Source organism: Scyliorhinus canicula, chromosome 11 (assembly GCF_902713615.1).
Source record: "Scyliorhinus canicula chromosome 11, sScyCan1.1, whole genome shotgun sequence".
NCBI classification, from domain to species: Eukaryota; Metazoa; Chordata; class Chondrichthyes; order Carcharhiniformes; family Scyliorhinidae; genus Scyliorhinus; species Scyliorhinus canicula.
The window spans coordinates 128,945,821-128,968,426 of NC_052156.1; the positions used below are offsets into that span (position 1 = coordinate 128,945,821).

The following is a 22,606-nucleotide window of genomic DNA, read 5'->3' on the forward strand; positions in this document are numbered from 1 at the left end:
GGAGAGTATCAGCTGCCTTTGTTTATTCACAGTTGAGGTTCAAAATATTCTTTCCATCATTGACAGATCTTACCCTTAAGAAGAGAAAGCATATTGTGAACGAAGCAAGCCCAAGTGTTAATTTTTTAGGGGGCCTTGGGCTCCGTCATTGTTCACGTGATTTTCATCAGTTGGTGATCAGGTTTCAGTACTGTATCAACCACGATGACTGGGATCATCATGTGCTGAGTGCTAAATTAGTATTAGAAAAATCTCTTAAGAATAAGGGTGGTTCTAAATATGCGGCAGTAGTTTCATAAAACTATGAAACTAGTTCTGAATCCTGCTCAACAACAAGCTGGGGTGGCTTGATTGTTAAAAGGTGGGTTCAGGTGGTTTTCCTGGGAAAAAGGTGCAAATGTAAATACCTGTCGACAATGGCAGGAGCATCTGCTGATTATGGGTAGACTGTTCATTTCCAAGTTTCTCAAGGAGGTGTTAGGAATGTCAGGTTTTATCAAGGTTTATACTTTAAACAGTGTGTTTAATGTTGAGATACAATGGAGTGGGGGGTCTAAAGGAAAGCTATTTACCATTCCTAACTGTATATGAGGCCTGCTTGATTCAAATTGCCATGGAGATAGGCTTCAAGAAGGAAACAGTCAAAAGCAAACCATTGTCTGATCCATTGACAGGGTTTTCTAAGGGTAGCACAGTGGTTAGCACTGTTGCCTCACAGAGCCAGGGACCTGGATTCAATTCCGGCCTTTGGTGAACATGGTGTTTGCACATTCTCCCCATGTCTGTGTGGGTTTCCTTCCGGGTGCTGCAGTTTCCTCCTACAGTTCAATGATGTGCAGGTAAGGTGGATTGGCTATGCTAAAAATTGCCCCTTAATTTCTAAAGATATGCAGGTTTGGTGGGGTTATGGGATCGGGCAGGGGAGTGGGCCTAGGTAGTATCCTCTTTCAGAGGGTCGGTGCAGACTCGATGGGCCGAATGGTCGTCTTCTGCACTGTAGTGATTCTATTATATCACTGAACCAGGAACTGCTTTGTCTGCAAGAATCTGAAAGAGCAGAGAGATGGAGGCAACCAGTTCGGCGTGCAGCATGCGGGTAGAAACTCGTAGTCATGTTGAAGAAATCAAGTTTGAGGATTTGCTCGGGGCTGGAATATTTGGCTAAAAGGAGGAATCTCCAAGGTAATACTCACTGAAAATCAGTTTGGTGATTAGAGGTTATCTAACTGGAGAAGGAAGCAAACCATTGGGAACTAAAAATAATTGTAGATTGGTTCGTGGAGAATGAATGTCCGCTTAATGGTCAGAGTAAAGTACAACTATGGAGGGGAATTTTGGAGAAACTTTTCTGTGGTTTGGAGTAAATGATGCCTACCTGAATGGTGTTTTTAGTTTGTTTGTTAGAATAAAAGTTTTGAAACTTGAAATCTTGTTGTGTGATCCTTCCAGCCGCTGTAAATTCAAATATCTTAATGTTAACTTTATAGGGATCATCAGTCCAAAAGTACTCTGGTTTGAATATCAATGATGTAAACAAATTACATTTTCCCATCTTACTGGCTTTATTTCAGTTTTATTTCCGTTTTTATGGTAGCAGCACATTTTTGTGCTGATCAGTGATCGGCTTGTATCTCATTAACAGCTCAAGGAGGAATCAAAACCTTATTTATTTCATAGTCATTGCTTGATCCAAATGCAAGAACCTTTTCTTTATGGATCTACATGGTGTGGAGTAATGAGTTATGTCAAGTGATTTCCTGTCTGGTTGCTCAATGAATAAAGATCCTGAAATTGTACCTTGGGATGCACGTATGTGAAACTTAAGGTACTCATTTGGAATTTCTTCCTGTGCTAAGATATCAACAAAAACCTGTCCAAAGTTCATACACTGGTATTCCAAAATGTTAAAGCAAAGGCCAAGTGATTGTTTTGGTATTTGCATATATGATTCATTGTTCAAAAGAACGTAGGAGTTACCTCTCTTTTTATTTTTATTATGGCATTATTCGGTGGTTCCCATACTTTTAAGAATGTGCCCTTATTTCCACCAAGGCAGATAATGAATTTTGATTTCAATAAAAATCTGGAATTGAAAGTCCAATGATGATCATGAAACTGTTGTCGATTGTTGTAAAATCCCATCTGGTTCACTGATGTCCTTACCTGGTCTGGCCTACAACTGACTCCAGATTCTCTGCAATGTGCTTGACTCTTAGAATGCCCTTCGAAACAGCCTGACAGGCCATTCAGTTCAAGGGCAGTTGGGGATTGTCAATAAATGCTGGCCCAGTCAGCCAAGCCCAGACCCCATGATTGAATTTAAAAAAAGATACAGCACCTTTTGCGTATTCCTTTAAGCAATTTATTTTGTGTTGGCTGTCACTCAATTTGAGGATGGCACCTACTTAGGCTGGTAAATTTCTGTCCTGGGTCGGTATTTGATCGAACAGGCTGATTCTCAACTCCAGGTCTTTGGGCACTGATATAGTAGGATGCAGGATGTGTTTCCTCGTCTTTCCTTCCCTTCTGCCACTTTGTTTTGTCTTTAAGGTATTTGGACTGTGAGCGTGATGCAATTTCGAATCATAGAATCTCTACAGTGCCATTCGGCCATTAGGTCTGTACCAACCCTCTGAAAGAGCACCCTACCCAGGCCCACTCTCCCGCAATCCCATAACTCTACCTAGCCGTTGGGCACTAAGGGGAAATTTAGCATGGCCAATCCACCTAACCTGCACACCTTTGGATAGTGGGAGGAAACTGGAGCACCCGGAGGAAACCCCACTCCGACACGGGGAGAATGTGTAAACTTCCTACAGTCACCCATGGTCAGAATTGAACTCGGGTCCCTGGAACTGAGGCAGCAGTGCTAACCACTGTGCCACCATGTTTCCCCCTTGATTGACAAGTTTTCCACCATTTTGAATGATTGGTATTAAGCTCCTCCCAGTCAGTAATACCAATGCTGGCCAGCTTCACGGGGAGCACCAGCATTTTTTTGACTTGTTTTCCTTGTCCTCTCCTGGAACATTGGCCATCTGAGAGTTGAGAAAACAGGATCTGGAAGGAAAAATATTTTAAATCCATTTGGGTGAAGTGATCAGTCCAGGTGATTTCACAGGACTTTTGTCTGAATACCTGTGGACCTGGCTTCAAGAACGATACTAGCATTTGTTCAACTGTCCTCATTGAATTTGGAGGATGTGGTGGAGGCATTGCTAATGGAATTTTTCTTGTGCCGTTATGTTATTGAAACACAGTCCAGATCTTGGTGCAGTACAGGTGACAACAGCTGCTTTATACACTAGGACTTTGTTGAAGAGACAAAGGAAGGCTGTGCTCTCACTGGTTGCAAAGATGGACACAGAATGGCAAGGTGGTCCTGGTCTTTGTGATTGAACAGGTCACTGAAACCTGACCACCAATTCTGTCAAAATAGTTTTACAGGACAAGGTTGTGAACCTGGGAACCCTGGTCAAGAATCTGCACACGGGACAGATGCATGAAGGTTGTTGGACTCCTGTGTTGGGACAGAGGTGTCTGGGAAGCAGTATCTGTGTCCAAACAGTTGTCTACAGGATCCCCCTGCCCACCCCAAATGGGAAGAAGGCTAGAAAAGGTGCGCTAAAAATCAACTGTCTCAATTTTTTCTGGCTGTACGATCACATTTTCGTGTTCAAAGAAAGTACAGATACATTTTGCAACGTGGAATGTTAGAACACCCTAGAGTAGGTCAGAGGTGAGGAAAGCTGCAGTGAGTAACCCATCTCTTGACTCCTCAAAGCCTGACCACTATCTACAAGGCACAGGTCAGGCGTATTCTCCAAATGGAAAACTCTTCACTTGCCTGGATGAGCCCAGTTCCACAGCATTCGAAAAGCTTGACACCTTCTAGGACACAGCAGCCCCCTTGATTGACACTCCAACCATTACTTTAAACATTTACTCCTTCCACCACTGGTGCACAGTAGCAGCAGCGTGTACCATCTCCAAGATGTACTGCAGCAACCAACCAACCAGGCTTCCTTCGAAAGTACCTCCTTTGACATCTACGAACCAGAAGGACAAGGGTAACAGATGCATGGGAATACCACCCTCTGCAAGTCCCTCGCCAAGCTACCATCCTGACTTAGAATTAGATCATCACTCCTTCACTGTCGCTGGGTCAAAATCCTGGAACTGCCTCCCTAAAAAAAACATTATGGGTATTCCTACAACACATGGATTGCAGTATTTCAAGAAGACTTCTCGCCACCACCTTCTCAATAAAAATGCTGGCCTAGCCAGTGATGGCCACATCGCATACACAAATATTACTTTGAAAAATCTGTACAGAACTGCAGTTGTATTTCTTTAATATCACTCCAGTGACCACACGTTTTGTAAATCATTACAATCACACATTACCGGTAAACATTGATCAATTGTTACCATCTCCGTGGAGTCTTATAACTTTTTAAGTTTCTCGCCCCTGAACCTATTAAGACATTGTTGTACCCCAGGGGTACATGTATCCAGCTCTGCGAACCGCTGCTGTAATTCATGTACATGTGCAGTTTGAGTAAATAAAAACATTTGTTTGATTACCTTTCTGCTTTCCCTTTTTAAAAAATAAATTTAGAGTACTCAATTATATTTTTCCAATTAAGGGGCAATTTAGCATGGCCAATCTACCTACCCTGCACATCTTTAGGTTATGGGGGCGAGACCCACCCAGACAGGAGAAGAATGTGTAAACTCCACACGGGCTGGGATCGAACCTGGGTCCTCGGTGCTGTGAGGCAACAGTGCTAGCCACTGTGCCGCCGTCCTTTCTGCGTTCTCATGATCTTTTGGAGATATTTTATTTCCAAATAAAATAAAATGAAATGAACTCCAGTTCTAGAGTACTTGAGGATTGGCTTAGACTAAAATATTTTTGTTGCACTATTTTGTACAATGCCAAAGGCATAAGACAGTATTCCAGTTTTCAGTCATTGTAATGCTGTTCAGCAGTTGCATATGAGGTCAGCATGATAATTTTTGTAATTATATAGGCTTTACTGATGAGATATGATGGGCAATTAGTGGCAGCACTTGTCATTATATAGCAAGCACCCCAGGGAGATAATTTCTTCCAAGTACAGAGCGGCAACATAGAAACTAATCTAACAGTCAGACTCTATAACAAAGTAAATAAATCATAACATGGATCACATTGTGTCACTTTGCATTTGAATACTTTAATATTTTGAAGCCAAAGCAAAAGATTCTGAGATGAAAAATATTTTTGAAAACCTTGATGTGAGAATTGGGCATTTAATTGATAGATACAGTTTTGTTTTTTAAACAAATGGACTGTTTAAGATGTGCGTTTATTATAAACATTGCAAAATATATGAGAATAGTTGCTCTGTTTGCAGGATTTTATATCACTGTCACTTTTGATTCAATAAGTAGCTGCCAGTGTGGAAATGTTGATTTGTCATCCTTTTCATGTACTCCCAAGAAGAATGAAATTTAAGGTTGCTGTTGTTGTTGAGTGTCGAGATCGTAGGCAATTTTATGTGCATGTTTTCAAGTTATCTGAACAGACGGTAGGAATTTCATCAAGTTATACTTGCTAAAAAGAAAATCAAGTGTTGAGAGGCTTTTAATCACAAGACATGAAACTAATTCTGTATTTACATAGAAAAATACATTAAAAAAAATAGAAGCAGGAGGAAGCAATTAGGCCCTTCAAGCCTGCTCTGTAAATCATGATCATGGCTGATCATCAAGTTCAAGACCCTGATCCTGCCCCCCCCCCCCCCCCCCCCCCCCCCCCCCCCCCCCCCCCCCCCCCCAATCCCTTTAGTCCCAAGAGCTATATAAAATTCCTTCTTGAAATTATGCAACATTTTGGCCTCATCTACTTTCTGTGGTAGTGAATTCCACAGATTCTTTGGGTGGAAAAATTTCTCCTCGCCTCAATCCTAAAAGATTTACCCCTGATCCTCAATCAACCGTCTGGTATGTTCTTTTTGAACCTACCCTGTGTAATCCTGTTAGAATATTGTAAGTTTCTATGAGATCCGCTTGCTCTTCTAAACTCCAATGAATATAATCCTAACCGGTTTAGTCTCTCCTCGTATAACAGTCCCGCCATCCCAGGAATTGGCCTGGTAAACCTTTGCTGCACTCCCTCCCTCCATAGCAAGAACATCCTACCTCAGATAAGAACTCCAAAACTTCACACACTGCTCCAGGTGTGGTCTCACCAATGCCCTATTCAATTGCAGTGCCGTGATTCAACACGATTCAGCCAAATAAAATTTTGGACCAAAAACTACATTACTATTGTTTCCTTCACGAAAAAAAGTTGAAATTGGAGAAGTATGCTTTTATATTTGGAGTAATTAATAATTATTTTGGATATTTGTAAACTATATTGAGATTAATAGATTTTCAGTTTTCTCATCTATGGTTGGGTATATTGCTGTTCCTCCTCTATCAGTTTTGGATGGAAGGGGGGGGGGGGGGAATCTTATTCAGTATGTTCAGAAGAGTATTCTTGCTGTAGCTTTTTTCATCCATACCTGTGGGGGCAAAAGAGAGGATTGAACTACGGTTTTGAGGATAAACCACGCATGGAATAAGACCTGGTGAAAAAAGGAATCTCCAAATGAGATTATGTCTCTTGTTGTTGCTCCCAGTTCGAAGAAATACTGTTCCCTCAGGACAAATTAGAAATAATTTAATTTGTAGAATATTCTTCCATGTGTTTAATGCTGTTATGTCAATGCGCAAGCTGCAAAAGAGAAGACTGAATTTTATTCATGTGTACTTTAATTTCTGCTGTTCCATATTTTTGCAATTCCTGCGATGTTGCTGGATAAGCCAGTATTTGCTGTTGATACGACCGTTGCCAATTAACGAGAATAACCATCTTCCCTGATGTGAAGCAGGATGGTATGGAATAACTTCCTCTACATTTTTAGCATCTTGGGATGTAATCACTACTGATGCATGAGCCAAAGTTAAGCCATAATAGCTCCACAAAGCATTAGTAACCGGCACCTGTGTCGACTGTAGAGATGATAGAGGAACAAATAGGAGAGCTGCGGGTATGTGGACATGACTAGTTTGGAACAGGGTGAGAAGAAAATCGGGCATTGGAAGACTGGAACTCGGTGGGAGAAGAGAGAGAGGGAACGTCAGATTGGAACTCGGGCAATTGGGGCTTGGGCATGAGAGATGGATAATGCTTGGGGATCAGATAATGCTTTGTGGGCCTGAGGGCACAGTATTCCTTCAAGCTGGGAACGGTGAAAGGAAGCGTTGCCAAAGAGTGGGCCGGCCAGTGAAAAAGTGACCAAAATCTAGATTGCCAAGGTTAGAACGGATTTTATGCTGTTCAACTTTTTATAACCAAGTGTAACTTTATATTGGGTGTGCTTTACAATTTGAATGTAATCATTGCAAGTACTTAATCCTTATTTAAAATGAGATGTGATATCTGACATGCAGCTCCGTCTTATGCAGAGCACTTTACAGTTGACAGAGTTGTGATCCTTAAGTAATTTTCAGTACGTTGTTCAATGCCATGGTTAGAAGCTGTGCGTCCACGTAGACAATTTTGTTCTGTGAGAGTGTTGTCAGTGACACAGTGACCCTTCCACAGGCCCATTAGGCACAGAGTACAAATCAAGGCAGGGGACAACAGTCTTTAACAGCAGTTGCATAACTGTTAAATAGAGTGGAGAAAGCAAAGTCAACATTTTGGAAAGATTATTTCGACTAGTGTTGGATCATGTAGTGAAACCTTTCTGCAGCAGCTGTGATTCTTCTTGCTGTCAGAGACCCTTAATCACTCAGATTGTACTTGCACTGTCAGCATTCTTGTGCTCAGTAATTAGGTCCATTCACTTAATATTTTAAGTTTCCGATGATGCATGGTCCACACAGGGTGCGAGTTTGTTTTTAATCATCATCTAAAATCCTAAACTGAGAAATTATTTTGGGATAAAATCAAAATACTGCGGATTTGGAAATCTGAAACAGGCATTCTGGAAAATCTCTGCAGGTCTGGTAGCATCTGTTTGGAGTGAAAACAGAGTTAACATTTTGAGTCTGTATGGCTCCTTCAGAACAAAAGAGAAGGACAAAATGTTGGTTTATACACTGCATATACTGTGGACAGCTGGAAAAGTGATTAGTGGGAGCTGGGAGAGATTTCAATAAAAATGTAGCAAAACGCAAGAAAAGTGATAGATGGCCCAGTGTGGGGGAGGTTGGGGGCAGCGGGGGAGGGGAGTAGAAAGAGAGGGTTTGGCATAGGAACAAAAAAATGTTTGGGGTATGCAGGAGAAAGGTCACAGTCTATAGTTGTTGAATTCAATGTTGAGTCCTAATGTGCCTCATTGGAAGGCGAGATACTGATCCTCCAGTTTGCACCGGGTTTCACGGAGCATTTCAACAGGCCAAGGGTGGACATGAGTATAAGAGCAAGATGCTACATTGAATGGAAAGCAACAGGAAGGCTGGGGCCATGCTTGCAGACTGGACGAAGATGTTCGGCCAAGCAGTCACCGGTCTGTGTTTAGTCTCTCCAGTGTGGAGGAGACTGTATTGGGAGCTGTGAATACAATAAACCAACTTGAAAGATGTGCAAGTGAAATGTTGCTTAACCTGAAAGGAGTGTTTGGGGCCTTGAACAGTGAGGATGGCGGAGGTAATGGAGCAGGTGGTACACCATCTGCGATTACAAGGGAATGTACGGGGATGAGGGATTGGGCATGATGGAGCGGACATGGTCGAATGGACCAGGGTGTCACAGAGGGAGTAATCCCTGTGGAATGCTGAAAGGGGTCTGACTGGAAGATGTGTTTAATGGTGGCATCAAGCGCGAAATGGTGGAATTAGCAGAGGATGAATCTTTGAATGCAAAGACTGGTGGGTTGGAGAGTGAGGACGGGGGATTGGGGGGTCCTATCATGGTTCGGGGAGAGAGGGAAAGTAGTGAGGACAGAGGTGCAGGAAATGTGTCAAACTCAGTTGAGCAGCCTGTGAACCATGTGTGGGGCCAGGGCGGCATGTGGTGCAGTGGTTAGCACTGGGACTTCGGCGCTGAGGACCCGGGTTCGAAACCCAGTCCTGGGTCACTGTCCGTCTGCAGTTTCAACATTCTCCCCATGTCAGCGTGGGTTTCACCCCCACAACCCAACAATGTGCAGGTTAGGTGGATTGACCATGCTAAATTGCCCCTTAATTGGAAAAAAAAATAATTGGGTACTCTAAATTAAAAAAAAAAAAATGTGTTGGGGAGGGAGCAAAGGAGAAAGCCCAGAAAACAAAGAAAAAGGTAGACACGTCAGAAGCATCATTTTTGAAGGTGGCATCTTCAGAAACAGATGTAACTGAGGTGGAGAAACTGGGAGAATGGGATGAAGTCTTTATAGGAAGCAGGGTGTGAGGAACTGTGGTCAACGTAGCTATGGGAGTCGGTGGGCTTGTAATGACTATTGGTGGTCAGTCTGTCTCTGATAATAGAGACAGAGAGGTGAGGGAGGGGTGGAAATTGGAAATAAATCAATAAATTTTTACAGGTCCAGATGAGAGCATAATGCGACACCGATACAGTCATCGATGTATCAGAAAAAGAGTTCAAGAGCGGGCCTGAGTAGGACTGAAAAAAGAGAATGTTACACATAACCCACAAAAAGACAGGCATAACTGGGGCCCGTGCAGGTATCCATGGTCACACCTTGTGTGCCTCGGACTTTGATGAGACAATATTTGAAATACGATGCTGTGATTTAGCCTCCAAACAGTCGTCTCCGTACCCAAGGAAAGATGTACTTGCCGTAGAGTGGGTGTAACAGAGGTTCATTAGATTGATTCCTCAGATGAGAAATTGAGTACAATGTACCTATGCTTCCTGTAGTTTAGAAGCACATGAGAGGTGATCTCATTGAAAGGTATAACATTCTGAGAGGAGTTGGCAGGGCGGATGTTTGCTCTGGCTGGAGATCCTAAACTTAAATGAGTGTAATTTCAGAATAAGGGGTCAGCCAATTAAGTAGACGTCTGATTGAAGAGGGAATGTAGGGTTTTGGGGGGCAGGCGGGAAAGTGGATTTAAGATTACAATCCGATCAGCATGCATTTATTGAATGCCAGAGCAGGCTTGAGGGGCCGAATGTTCATACATTTCGGACTAATATTGGGAGAAATTCCGTCACTCAGGGGTGTGAATCTTGAGCATTTTATAGGCATTGATTATATTCAAAGCTGACATTGATAGACTTTTGGACCCCAATAGAATCGAAGATCAGGCAGAAAATTAGAGTTCAGGTCAAAGATCGGACATGGTCAGATTGGATAATGGAGCATATGAGCATGCCTAAGGGAACAGGGGTGGGGGAAATGGTGGCAAGAGAACATCCAACCTTATTATTTCTGCATTTGAAAATTCTTGTTCCTCAGAGAAAAAAGCTAGAGTAATCTGACTGTTGGAGGGAAGAAATGCTCAGAGTCCATCTGCGACCGCGTGGTGTTGGCAAAACTTAGTTTATTTGAGGAATGGCTGTGTGCACACAGGAGAGAACTAGGAGCTGCTGCTGCCTTTAGCTAGCATAATCCTGTTCTGAAACTTACAGGGATCATCAGGCATATATTTCACATTCGCTCACGGTTACAGATAAGCATTGATGTCATCAATTAATTTCATACCATACAATCTGATCAGTAGAGATGTCTCCTGAGTCCCTTTAATGGGAAACCAATTTACTCATACAATGGGTTTTACAAGTTGCCAGAATGTTTCCCTCAACCTGAAATAACGCCGTTGGTCCTTGATGAGGCATTAATGGATTTTGTGTTCCTGCTCTGGGTAGAACAATGAATCTCTCGCAGACAAGCTGGGGCCATAGTCTTGTGACATGGATTCCCCATTATTATTATAATGTCCTGTAAGATGATTAAATTGTCCTGAGTGCAGGTTTCTTTAGGCTTCTGGTTGATTCAACAATTTAACCCTTTGCCTACCGGTTTTCCACTCCCCATGTGCTGCTTTTAAACTACGACATCTTTTTATTAATATATATATTTTTCCGCTAACACTGACGATTTATAAAAAAAATTGAGAAATATCTAACAAAATATTGAGGATGAAGCAGTGAATTCTAAACCTTAATCACTTGCTGCACGGGTAAATTTTTCTTCATGCAATTTTGTTATTTTGCTCGTCCCTTTAAATCTGTGCCCTCGGGTTATCGACCCTTCAACCATTAGAAACAATGACAATGTATTTACCATGTCTAAATGCTTCAAGGTTTTAAACACGTGATGAAATCTCTTTAGCTATTTCTGCTTCAAGAAGAACAATCCCAGGTTGTTTTTGTTTTATGTTCTTTGCCTGCATTCATATAACCCAGGTTTTCATACATGTTTTATTAACTGCTTTATGTCAACCTATCTTCCACCTTAAAGACTTGTGTAAGCACAGCCCCTAGGTCCACCCATTTCTGCAGCCCTTCTAGAATTCTATAATTGGATTTATATTGTCTCTTCTCATTCTTGCTACAAAAATTGATCACCTCATACTTTTGTGCATTTAACTTCACTGCCAGCAAATCTATGTTCTCTTGAAGTTTATTACTGTCATCTTCACTGTTACTATATTGCAAAGTTTTATGCCATCTGCAAGGTTCAAAATTTGACCAAAGTCCAATGTATAAATACAACAATAGTCTTGGTACCGAACCAAATGGACCTCCGCTCTTTTCATCATAAAACTCTTATATATCCTGTCATCAAATTTCCCTGCTGCTACTATCCCATTTATTCCATGGGGTTCAATTTTGCTATGTAAGCTAATATGTACCTTATCAAATGCCTTTTGTAAATCTATACATCATCTATTGCTGTCATGAAAAAACTCAACCAAGCTGACCAAGCATGATTTATCCTTAAAAAGTCCATTCTAGCTTTCCTTTATTAGTCTCTGTTTGTCCAAGGAAGTTATAATTTTCTCCCATATATTTAAAAGCTTTCCCGCTATCGACGATAATCTGATCAGCCTTTAATTGGCAGATTTATTTATCGCATTTGTGCGATATTTCGTGCATTGGTGTAATAACTGTAATCATTCCATCCTTTGACACCACATCACAAGACCATAAGACATAGGAGCAGAATTAGGCCATTTGGCCCATCGCGTCTGCTCCGCCATTCAATCATGGCCGATATATTCTTACCCCCATTCTTCTGGCCTCTCCCCATAACTCCTGATCCCCTTATTAATCAAGAACCTATCTGTCTCTGTCTTAACGATACTCAATGTTAAACAGCAGTATCTCAGAGGATTGGAAGATTATGGCCTGCACCTCCACGTTTTCTATCCTTGCGTTCCTAAACAACCCAGGATGCATCCCATCCTGATAAACGTGTACTTTTTCTGAACTGTCAAACTGCTTGTCCATCATCCACTACTGAATGAACAGACATTTTCTCCACCTAAGTATTAGGAAGCCAGAAACCATTGTCTTTGGTCCCCACTGCAAACTCTGTCCTCTAACTGCTGACCCTACCTGTGAGCAATGTCTAAGATGAATGAGACCGCTTACTCTTTGGTGTCCTGTTTGACTCCAACATTCATGGAATTGCTCCTAATTAGAATGCTGTGACATCACCTGACATTGCACATTTGCTGTTAAATCCTCATGCTTGACTTATTAACTGTAGATTTGCCTGTTCCACCTCTGACCAGCCTTCTCTCTTCCTCCCTCTTTGAACTTAACCGCATACAGAATATTTTTGTCTGTGCCAACTCTCGCCAAGTCCTGCCCACCCATCATCCTTGCGCTTGCTGACTTGCATTGGCTCCAGATTGAGTGAGGCCTCAATTTTTAAAAAAATCCTCCATGTTTTCAAATCTCCGCATAGCCTTGTCCCTCTAAATGGTGGTCGTACCATCAGCTGCTTAGTCCCTCAGCTGTAGAATTCCTCTGTCTGTCTCTCTACCTCTCTCTGCAAATTCACCTTCAAATCTACCTCTTTGTCAAAGCCCTTTTGCTTTCTGTCTCAAATCCTGTTTATGCAGTTTTTGGAGGTGTTGTAATTGTAAAATATCTAGGCTGATAATTTGAAGAAACGTACAATACAATGCCATTATAAATGCTGGTACAAGATTGATAGCAGACCTAATATAATGTGATCCAGATGGTAAGCACTTCAGTATGTTGAAAAATACTGCACTTTTTGCATGTTATATTGTTCAAATTAGCTGTTTATATATGAGCATTCTTTCAGGAAGTGCCTGTTGAGGCTTTGACCGTGTTGATCTGGCGTTCTGTTCTGTGTATAGGTGATCGCATTCCTATGATTCCAGCAGCTTAGGAATTACTAGGTTCCAACCAGCATTTGATTTGTCTTTTAGTAAATTTATAATTATAGATTTTAATTTGGTTTCTAACCAGGTATTTACCCAGATCTTTTAGGCTGTTTGGATGGTGTTAGACAATATGCTTCTTTAAATAGTCAAAAACAAAGCTTTTCTCTACATTCTTGGATTCTGGTTTTGGATTGGAAAAGTGGTCATGTCATTCAATTATTTCAAAAGGGAGGAGAAGCCAGGTGACTACAGACCTATCAATTTAAGATGAGTTGTGGGGAAGTTATTTCATTGAGCACTTGGATTAGTAGGAGGTGTTCTCCAAAATTGTACTAGCGCACAAGCTTATTTTAATTATTTGTATGCAGATTGGAGTAAACAGGTAACAGTAGTAGGTCTGGTATGTTGTATCGGTGGGAGCAAGGTGCTTTCAAAAAGGCGTAGACAGACTGTGTGTAAAAACCATGGCCGATGGTGTTAAATGTGGGAATGTGAGGTCATCAACATTGAATCTGAGAAAGGAAAATCCATATATTTTTAATAATGAGTGACTAGGAACAGTGCAGGAGCAAAGGTAATTGGATAATCACGCACTCAAACTCAAACTAGGATACAGGTACAAAAAGTCATCAAAATGGCTAATGGAATGTTGGCCTTCATCTCGAGGAGTTTAGAATACAAAGGAAAGGAAGTGATGATGCTCCTGTTGAACAGAGACTCTCTGTAACCCCATCTGAAATACTCAGTTTTATTTTGGGCATCATACCTCACCCTTGGAGGGCTGAGGGTACAATACATATTCAGCAGTATGATAAAAGGGCTTGGAGGGTTACATTATGATGACAGGTTATGAAAGAAAGACACACACTTGCATTTATATTGCATCTTTCACAACCTTGCGGTGTCCCAAAGCACCATGCAGCCAATGAAGCACCATGCAGTAGGGATCAGTAAGATTAATTGATTGAGTCCTGTAAGTTATGGAAATATTTTGATCTTTAACCTAGTATATGAGAATTCATGCTTTGAATTCAAATTCATTTTCAATAAGTTTGAATTGAAAGTAGCTATTCAGGGTAACGAGAATAACTTTTGAGGTAGTTGATGTAATGGAAAATGTATTTGTTTCTGGGAACTCTGTTGCTCGAGAAATTTAATCTTGCATTTAGATGATTGGTAGGAACATGGGAGCAGGGATACACCATAGAGTCCATTTGTCAATTTTTTGCTCACGTTCCAGGTTCCTATGTCTGCCAAAATACCTTTCTTTCTTTTCAGGGAAAGTTGTTAGTTTGTTAATTAGTGTTCTCCTTACGAATGGGGAAGCTTACTTTTGTCACTGCTGCAGGAAACCTGGCTTGTATTCTCCTGAGATTTAGGAGGTTGAGGGGTGATCTAATTGAGGTATTAAAAATTATAAATAAATTTTTGAGAAGACAGATCGAGAGAAACAATTTATCTGGGGGAGAACGAGAGCATATACACCCTTAAAATGAGTGTAGATCAAATGTAGAGTTGAATTTATATTAAAATAAAATAGATATATATGAATAGCCAATTAGCAAAAGGAAAGTACTAGTTCTGAGCAGCAAGCAATGTTGTGTCTTACATACTGGTCAGGCAACATGTTCTCATTCAGCGTGCCTTTGAGTAATCAGAGTTAGCACAGATGCAAGTACAATGAGTCAGCAATATGTAGGAGACACCTTGGAGTGATATTTTGATCACTAAAGTTCCAAGTATTTCTGTGTGCAGGTGAGGAATTGAATTTTGCAACTGTTCTTGTGGACGGGCGGGTAATCTAAATACTTTTGCAATCCTTTCTCTTGATTAAGGGACCATTAGATTGTTGAAGCCACAAAACAATATCACACCATTATTTGTCTGCCTTTTCACCATTTATATGGTATCACTTGAATTCAGTGATTTTGAACTACTGTATTTGACTGTAGAATAATTTTATAAGGAGTCTATATTGAAGTGGGTGCTTTAATTTTCACGTGCATTATAAAAGTACTTGCAGTCAGTACTCACTATAATTTGGGTTATGTTCTGATTTACTTTCTTTTTACCCACTTGCAGAAGGAGAGGTGGAAAATTTTGATGTTTCCAGTTTGCCTGATGAAGTGCTGCAAAACATTGAAGCTGACAGTTTCTGGTGCATGAGCAAATTGCTTGATGGTATTCAGGTAAATCGATTTCTCCTTTCTGTACTGGTGAAAATAGTTAATGAATTTAATAGTTGAAAACATCTTGGAGAGGGCAGGAAATTATCCTGTGTGCAGAAATTGGGAGGTCCCAGCTCCTTGCATTCATTTGACACATTATAACAATGAGCATGATAAATATGTGTGTTATTCTGCATGGAAATTCATATGGTAATTTTTGTTCAATTGCTGAAACCAAGCAGTGCCTGAGCTTCCCTGAGATTGTTTGAAATATACACTTTATTTTCCAGACGAGCCATGTAACTGGTATGGGTAAATATAATTGATGGAGCCCTGTGAATTATGACAACGTTTTAATCTTTGGCCTAGTCTACATGAATTATTTGAATTCAAATTAATTTTCAATAAGTGGAATTGAATGTAGCTGTTCAGGGTGTCAGGAGAGTTACTTCTGAAGTAGCTGTTTTGATGGAAAATATATTTGTGTGAGAACTCCGCTGCTACAGAAATTCAGTCCAGAATTTAGATGATGTAGAGGGAGAATACGCAGCAGAAATACACCATTTATCCCACTTGTGTTTTTTCCAGGTTTCTGTGCCTACCAAAGTGCTGTTTTGTTAAGGAAACGTTCAGTTAGTTTGTTCTAAAGTGCTCTGATTTTGAATGGGGAAGCTTACTTTACATAACATGTTGCAAATTCCTCTGTGTTCCATATTCTGCGAATGTGGGAGATCATTCATGTAGGGCAAATCTTATGGACCAGGAGGAAGATCCTAAGCGACCATGACAAAGGATTCTGCATTTTGGCTAGGTATTATTTCGAGCATGTTGAAATGTGCATAATATTATTTCAATTTAAACATGCGCAACAGCTCACTATTTGAACCCTGTTCAGAGAGAACTGCTTTGTTGTTGCGTGTTTATGCTCTTCTATAGTTATCCTTGACCCAGGATTTAAGGTTACCACCTACTGGGGAGCAGCCCATTTGGGAAATAATGCTCAATGTTTTGATTTTTGGACTATTTTGACTGTCCTAAATCCAGTGTTTGGTGGATCAAATTTTAAGCAGAGATTCCACCCTAGTTTCCTGTGGTTTATTGAAGGTTGTTATGATCCTAGTTGATGTTACCACTGGTTGGAAGGTCCCAGGATGGAACCCTGGCTCAAAAGGCCGTAACGTTTAATTTTTTTAAGAAAATGTGAATGAACAGAGTCACTGGACTGCCGATTGGGTTTTAACAAAAACATGTATTAAACATGAAAAGTTTGACAATAATACAAAACTCTTTCACTTCGCTTCACAAATGCACACAAATTTAAAGGATAACGCAGGTTACCTTGACAATTGCGTCATATCTCTGGCTTTTCACTAGCCAACTTCACCCAATCTACCCTTTCCAGTTCTGTCTTTAACGTTAGTGAACAGTACTCTGCTCAAATTCCAGTTTCTGTTTTCCTTTTGACTTCAATCTTCATGGAAATGTATAATTTCATTACTAGTTTCTGGAACTAGTGGTACTTTAGTTTCTGAAGCTTGCTTTCTTGCCCATTACTGCATTGTATCGCTTTCCTGCTTCTAACAGGGCCCTGACTGTCTCCTCTCTCTCACTGATAAGCTCCAACTGCCTTGAATTCAGTTAAACATAATCACAAGGCCTATCTTTCCAAAGGTGGCTCCTGATTGCTCAGCTACATCTCATTTTTTTTCCACACTCGTGCTTACATTTTGTGTCATAAACTGTCTCAGCGCAATACGGAAAGTTTGAACTGAAATCAAAACCGCCCCCATACATGCAAACACCTTTGGTTAACATGAATCTAACTAGAGTTTTACCCTTTCTTATGCAGAAATATTAAATTAATTTCAAAGTACAAGCATAGATCATTTAAAACTACCTCTGTTTCCCAACAGGGTTAAAACTTTGAAACTAAAGAAGGTCCAACAAATTGGTTAATCCAATTTTATCTCCATTTCCTGAACTTTTGAAACCCTTGAATATTGCCCTCATGTTTTTGTCTTTCCATAACCCCATCATTATTAACCTGCAACTGCAGGTTTGTGGTAACCCTCAAGAATAAAAGGGAGATTGAAAAGCAGCATGGAAATCCTCTCGCATCTCCAAGTTTCCTTTCACCTCCATTCAGGTTGTTGCATTAGATAGGTTACAATTGCACAATTTTTATTCATGTACAGCATGATAGATATCAACGGTTACTTGGAATGAGAACAAGTTCTTGGGTTACATTCCTGAGTAATAGTATTTCTCTGCAGTAAAATGGTAAATAATTTCCTGTCTAATGATTTTTCATGTTGGCTCTCTGAGATGAGCCAGTGGGATTAATTCATGCAGATTTCCACATTACATCTAATGAATTAAGTGTACAAACTCTATTCTAAAACTGAGCAGGGAATGTATCAATGCACAAGGACAGGTGCTTCATTCTTTTATTCAGAGTTTCAGCAGAATGAAATACTTTAGCATCAGGACTTGTGCAAAATACATTTGCTGCGTAAGTAACATAGTGAAAGAAGAGAAGTCGTCATCCAGAAAAATGCCTGTGATAGAAGAGGTGAATAAAGGGCATGTGCAATGAAGTAAAAATGTTTCGGTGCTCAAGGTGGCCACGGAGATCTTAAAAGCAAGATCTTTTTAGTTACTGACTGACTCGTTCATTATTAGGTGTCACACATTTTTCAAAGTTTTGCAGTTGGAAGCAACGTAATAAATGTTCTTTTTTGTTATCAAACCCAACCTAAATGAAAAAGACTTGAGTGAGAATGAGCAAGATACTGGAGCAGAGATGGTTAAGAGGCGATTTAATGAGAAGTTTTGATATTCTGAAAGGTTTTCATACAGTGAGATGGGGAAAGACTATGTCCAATGGGGATTACTAATTGGAAATATGATGTGGAGATGCCGGTGTTAGACTGGGATGGGCGCAGTAAGAAGTGGGGGTGGGGGTGCATGCATATAATGCGACGTGAATCCAAGGTCCCGGTTGAGGCCGTACTCGTGTGTGGAACTTGGCTATAAGTTTTTGCTTGGTGATTCTGCGTTGTTGCACGTCATGAAGGCGCCTTGGAGAACACTTACCGAAGATCAGAGGCTGAATGCCCTTGACTGCTGAAGTGTTCCCCGACTGGAAGGGAACATACCTGCCTGGCGATTGTCACGCGATGTCCGTTCATCCGTTGACGCAGTGTCTGCATGGTCTCAATGCACCACGCTTCGGGACATCCTTTCCTGCAGCATATGAGGTAGACAACGGGGAGTATGTGGGATTGAGTTTGGAAATATTCACTGGGTGAGGAAAAAATACATTTATTTACGCAACAGATTGGATTATGGAAGCTCAGTTAAGCCAGCAGCTGAAGCAGAGACCACTGCACCCTCAAAGAGAAAAAAATGGATAAATATTTGAAACTCATAAATGAATAAAAGGATATAGGAGGAGAATTGGACAGTGATCTGGCTCTTTTGAGCCCACGTGGATACAGAGGGCCTACTGTTCTGAAAACTTGAATAAATGGTGTTTGTATCTTCAGAGTATATCAAACCGTACATATAATGTTTTCATCATTATAAACTGATCAAGATATTCCAGGCAGTACTTTTCAGCACGACTTAGAACTTGAAGCGTTTTGTGGTCTGTTTGTGGCAGATGCATACACTTGAATTGTGCTTCAAAGTTAAGTTGCTTCATATTTTGTACAAGTAATTCCATGAAGTAACTATTTGAATCAATTTAATTTCATGACCATGGTTTGGATTTGTTTGTCAATACTGTTGCTTGCACTTTAGCAAGGGCCAAAGAGCAAAAGTGTGTCAATCAATACAGTTATTGTGGCTTAGTTGTGACCGGTCTGTTTTGTTCAATTTGATTTGCCTTTTTTAAAATATAATTTTTCATGGGGATTTATAGCTTGTCAGCATTGAAAGCACTTGATACGGTGTGGTTGAAAGCAACTGATGTTGGTACAATACAAAACTGGGACCAGAAGTCCTCCACCTGGGCCATTTGAGTCACCTTTCTTTGTTTTTGTTTGAATAATGTAATGTGCATCACAAACATTGAGCTGTGATGTAGAGTTTCTCTTGCTCTGTTTTTCCCCAAGTATGGGAAGACTTGAAGCTCGTGTAAGTGATGGAATCTGTTAGCATTTGATCACTGAGCCATCGGTTGCAAATACATACAGGTGTCAGTTTTGGCTCAGTTGGCAGCACATGCTTGGCTTGAGGGCTCCTGCCACTCCAGGGCTTGAGCAGAGCAACAAAGCAGAGGGAACAGCGCACTGTTTTCTGGCGGGACATTAAACCAAGACCCATCAGCCTGCTTGCAGTGGGTGTAAAAGATGCCATCGTATTAATTTGAATAGAACAGGAGAGTTATCCCTGGTGTACTGGTCCACATTGAAATCACTGATCAGCATCTCATAGAAACAGATGATCTGGTCATTATCACATGGCAGTTTGTGGGAGTTAGGCTGAGTGAAATTCTGCTGCCTTGTTTCCCACTATACAATAATGACTACAGTTCAAAAAAAGTACTTTGTTGGCTGTAAATCAGTTTGAGACTTTCAGTGCTTGTGAAAAGTGTTATATAAATTTGTCTGTCGACTTTGCAGTTATCAGACTGATAGGTCATGCATTCGCAATCTGGCTCTATCTTGAAGGGTTGTGCATTCCATGTACTGAAGGAATATTAATTGCTTAGCTTTTATCAATCAAATAGTCCCTGTCTTAGAATTATTTTGTGATTAATAGCTTCATTTAATTGTAATTAATAGTTGTTTAAACTTACTTTGTCTCAGGCAGACCAAGAGAGAGGAATGGCTTTGGAAGGTGGCAGTGATTCTGCCAGCCTTGTATAAAAGCAAAATACTGCAGATGATGGAAATCTGAAATAAGAACAGCAAATGATGGAGGAACTCGGCAGAAACTCTGTTTCTCTCTCCATGGATGCTGCCAGACTTGCTGAGTTTTTACAGCATTTTCTGTTTGTATTTTCCAGCCTTTCTAGTTCTCAGGGCAGCATATGACTTTGGGCTAGTAACCTTGTGTAGAATATGTGATTTCAATAAATTCCCCCAAAGTGTATTTATATCGTGCTTTTAATATAGAGATGTACATCCTGAGGTAGAGAAGAAAATAGAGGCCAAGCCAAAACAAAAACTACGAACTGAGCAAGGGCTTGACGAGGTGGGCTTTCAGGAATATCTTGAGACGTGAGGGAGTGTGATAGGCAGAGGAATTTAGTGAGGGAATTTAATTTTTATTATTATATTATTATTATAATTGGAATGGAGGCCTAAATTGCTACTGGCATGGTAGCCTGTAATAGGTGGAAAGTAATGCACAAGGTTCAGATAAATAAAGAGTTGGGGAGAGTTTGTAGGATTGCAGGATACCAGAAATGGATTCAGTGACTAAGGGATTTAGAGTATAGCTACTGTAGAATTTAGTTTGTCAGATGGATTTGTTTCCATTGTTTCAGAAGAAAATATAATGGAGCAAAACATAATTCAGTTCTTTCTAAATGTGTTGTTTATGATGACGTGTTTCTGGTTTTAAAGCGTTTCTGGCACTAAATGGACATAGTTCTCTGAAGATAATTCTGGTCCAAACCAAAGAAGAAACATTGCCCAAAATAAGGTGACCAAGTTAGAACTTTCTAAGGAAAAAATGCTGCTGTATTCACCAGTGCTTGAAAGGATGGCAACAAAATATTTTCTAAAGTTTTATTTTATAAATTTAGAGTACCCAATTCATTTTTTTCCAGTTAAGGAGCAATTTAGCGCGGTCAATCCACCTGCCCTGCACATCTTTTTTAGGTTGTGGGGGTGAGACCCACGCAAACACGGGGCGAATGTGCAAACTCCACATGGACAGTGACCCGGGGCCGGGATCGAACCCAGGTCCTCGGCATTGTGAGGCAGCAGTGCTAACCACCGTGCTGCCCTTAATATTGTGTAAAGTTGATACCAAACCCAATATTGATGGCCTCATCATTGTGTGATTAAGTTTCATTTTCACAATTAAGACCATCATTAGAGGAAGAAATGAATCCAGAGTAAATCGCATGCAAATTTAGCAAATTATGCTGACCATGATTTTGAAGATCAATTGAACCAATCTTTGATTTAGCTACGTCAGTGGCAGTATTTTCATATAAACAAATTCAAGCCCCACTCCAGAGACTAGAGCATATCCTGTCTGGTATTTCAATATATACCCCAAATTCTTTCAAACTCTTCTATGTTTAGCTTTATTATCCACTTTTGTGCCAATTGATTAGCAGTTACTAAAACCTCTATCGTGAGGGCCTCTCCTACAGTGGCATTCCTAGCTTGTTCTGTAATCCTTTTCCTTGTCAAGTTACAACCTCTACTCGCCGCCTTCTCTTTCTGGACTACTGCTGTTTAATCCTTTCCGCATTCAATCGGAGACCTGTTTGTAAGTCTGTGATCGTTTTGTGGGGTCATGACCCTTTTCCTGTCCATGATTACGACTCATAGTGTGCTTTCTGGTCCTTTATATGCCGTTCCCTCTTGTAAGAAACCATGAACTGTATTATGATGGTATTATGTGGTGCAATATAGCTTACCAAATTTTTCGAAAACATCAGCTTTAATTAAAAACTTTTCTGCCTGTATGCAAACATACAGGCGAGCAGAAAAAGTAGAGTTAATCCTAGTTACTTCTGAAGCAGGGGGAGCATCTGATAGCACTGAAGGCAACTATGGACTGTATCCCCGATCATTTGCAGAGAGATATTTGCATGTACTAACCATGCCAGCGACGTTTGCAATTTGCAATCTGGTTGATCGGCCAATGGTTTATGTAACATGTTGTTTATCCTTTCATGGTTTCTCTTGCACAGACCATTACTGAACGGGCTTTCAGGCGCAGTGTGCAGAACTATCACATTCAAATTTTCACATGGCTTGAAATTCCTCCATCGCCGATTCTCCTCCATTATCTCCGAGGAATTTGGTTTGTTTTCTTTCTTGTATGGGGTAGGTGTCACTGACTAGGTCAGCATTTATTTCCCATGAGAAGGTGGTGGTGAGCTGCCTTCTTGA

General features: G+C 40.6%; 1 protein-coding gene across 10 annotated transcripts in view; it reads left to right on the plus strand.

Annotated features, from left to right (window-relative positions):
- Positions 1-22,606, plus strand: part of tbc1d22a (TBC1 domain family, member 22a) — a 444,201-nt gene that overhangs the window by 204,120 nt on the left and 217,475 nt on the right. For all 10 annotated transcript variants that reach the window (XM_038811404.1, XM_038811403.1, XM_038811406.1 and 7 more), the window contains one exon: positions 15,436-15,542. In XM_038811404.1, the coding sequence (XP_038667332.1) occupies positions 15,436-15,542 (107 nt within the window). The remainder of the gene's footprint in view (positions 1-15,435; positions 15,543-22,606) is intronic.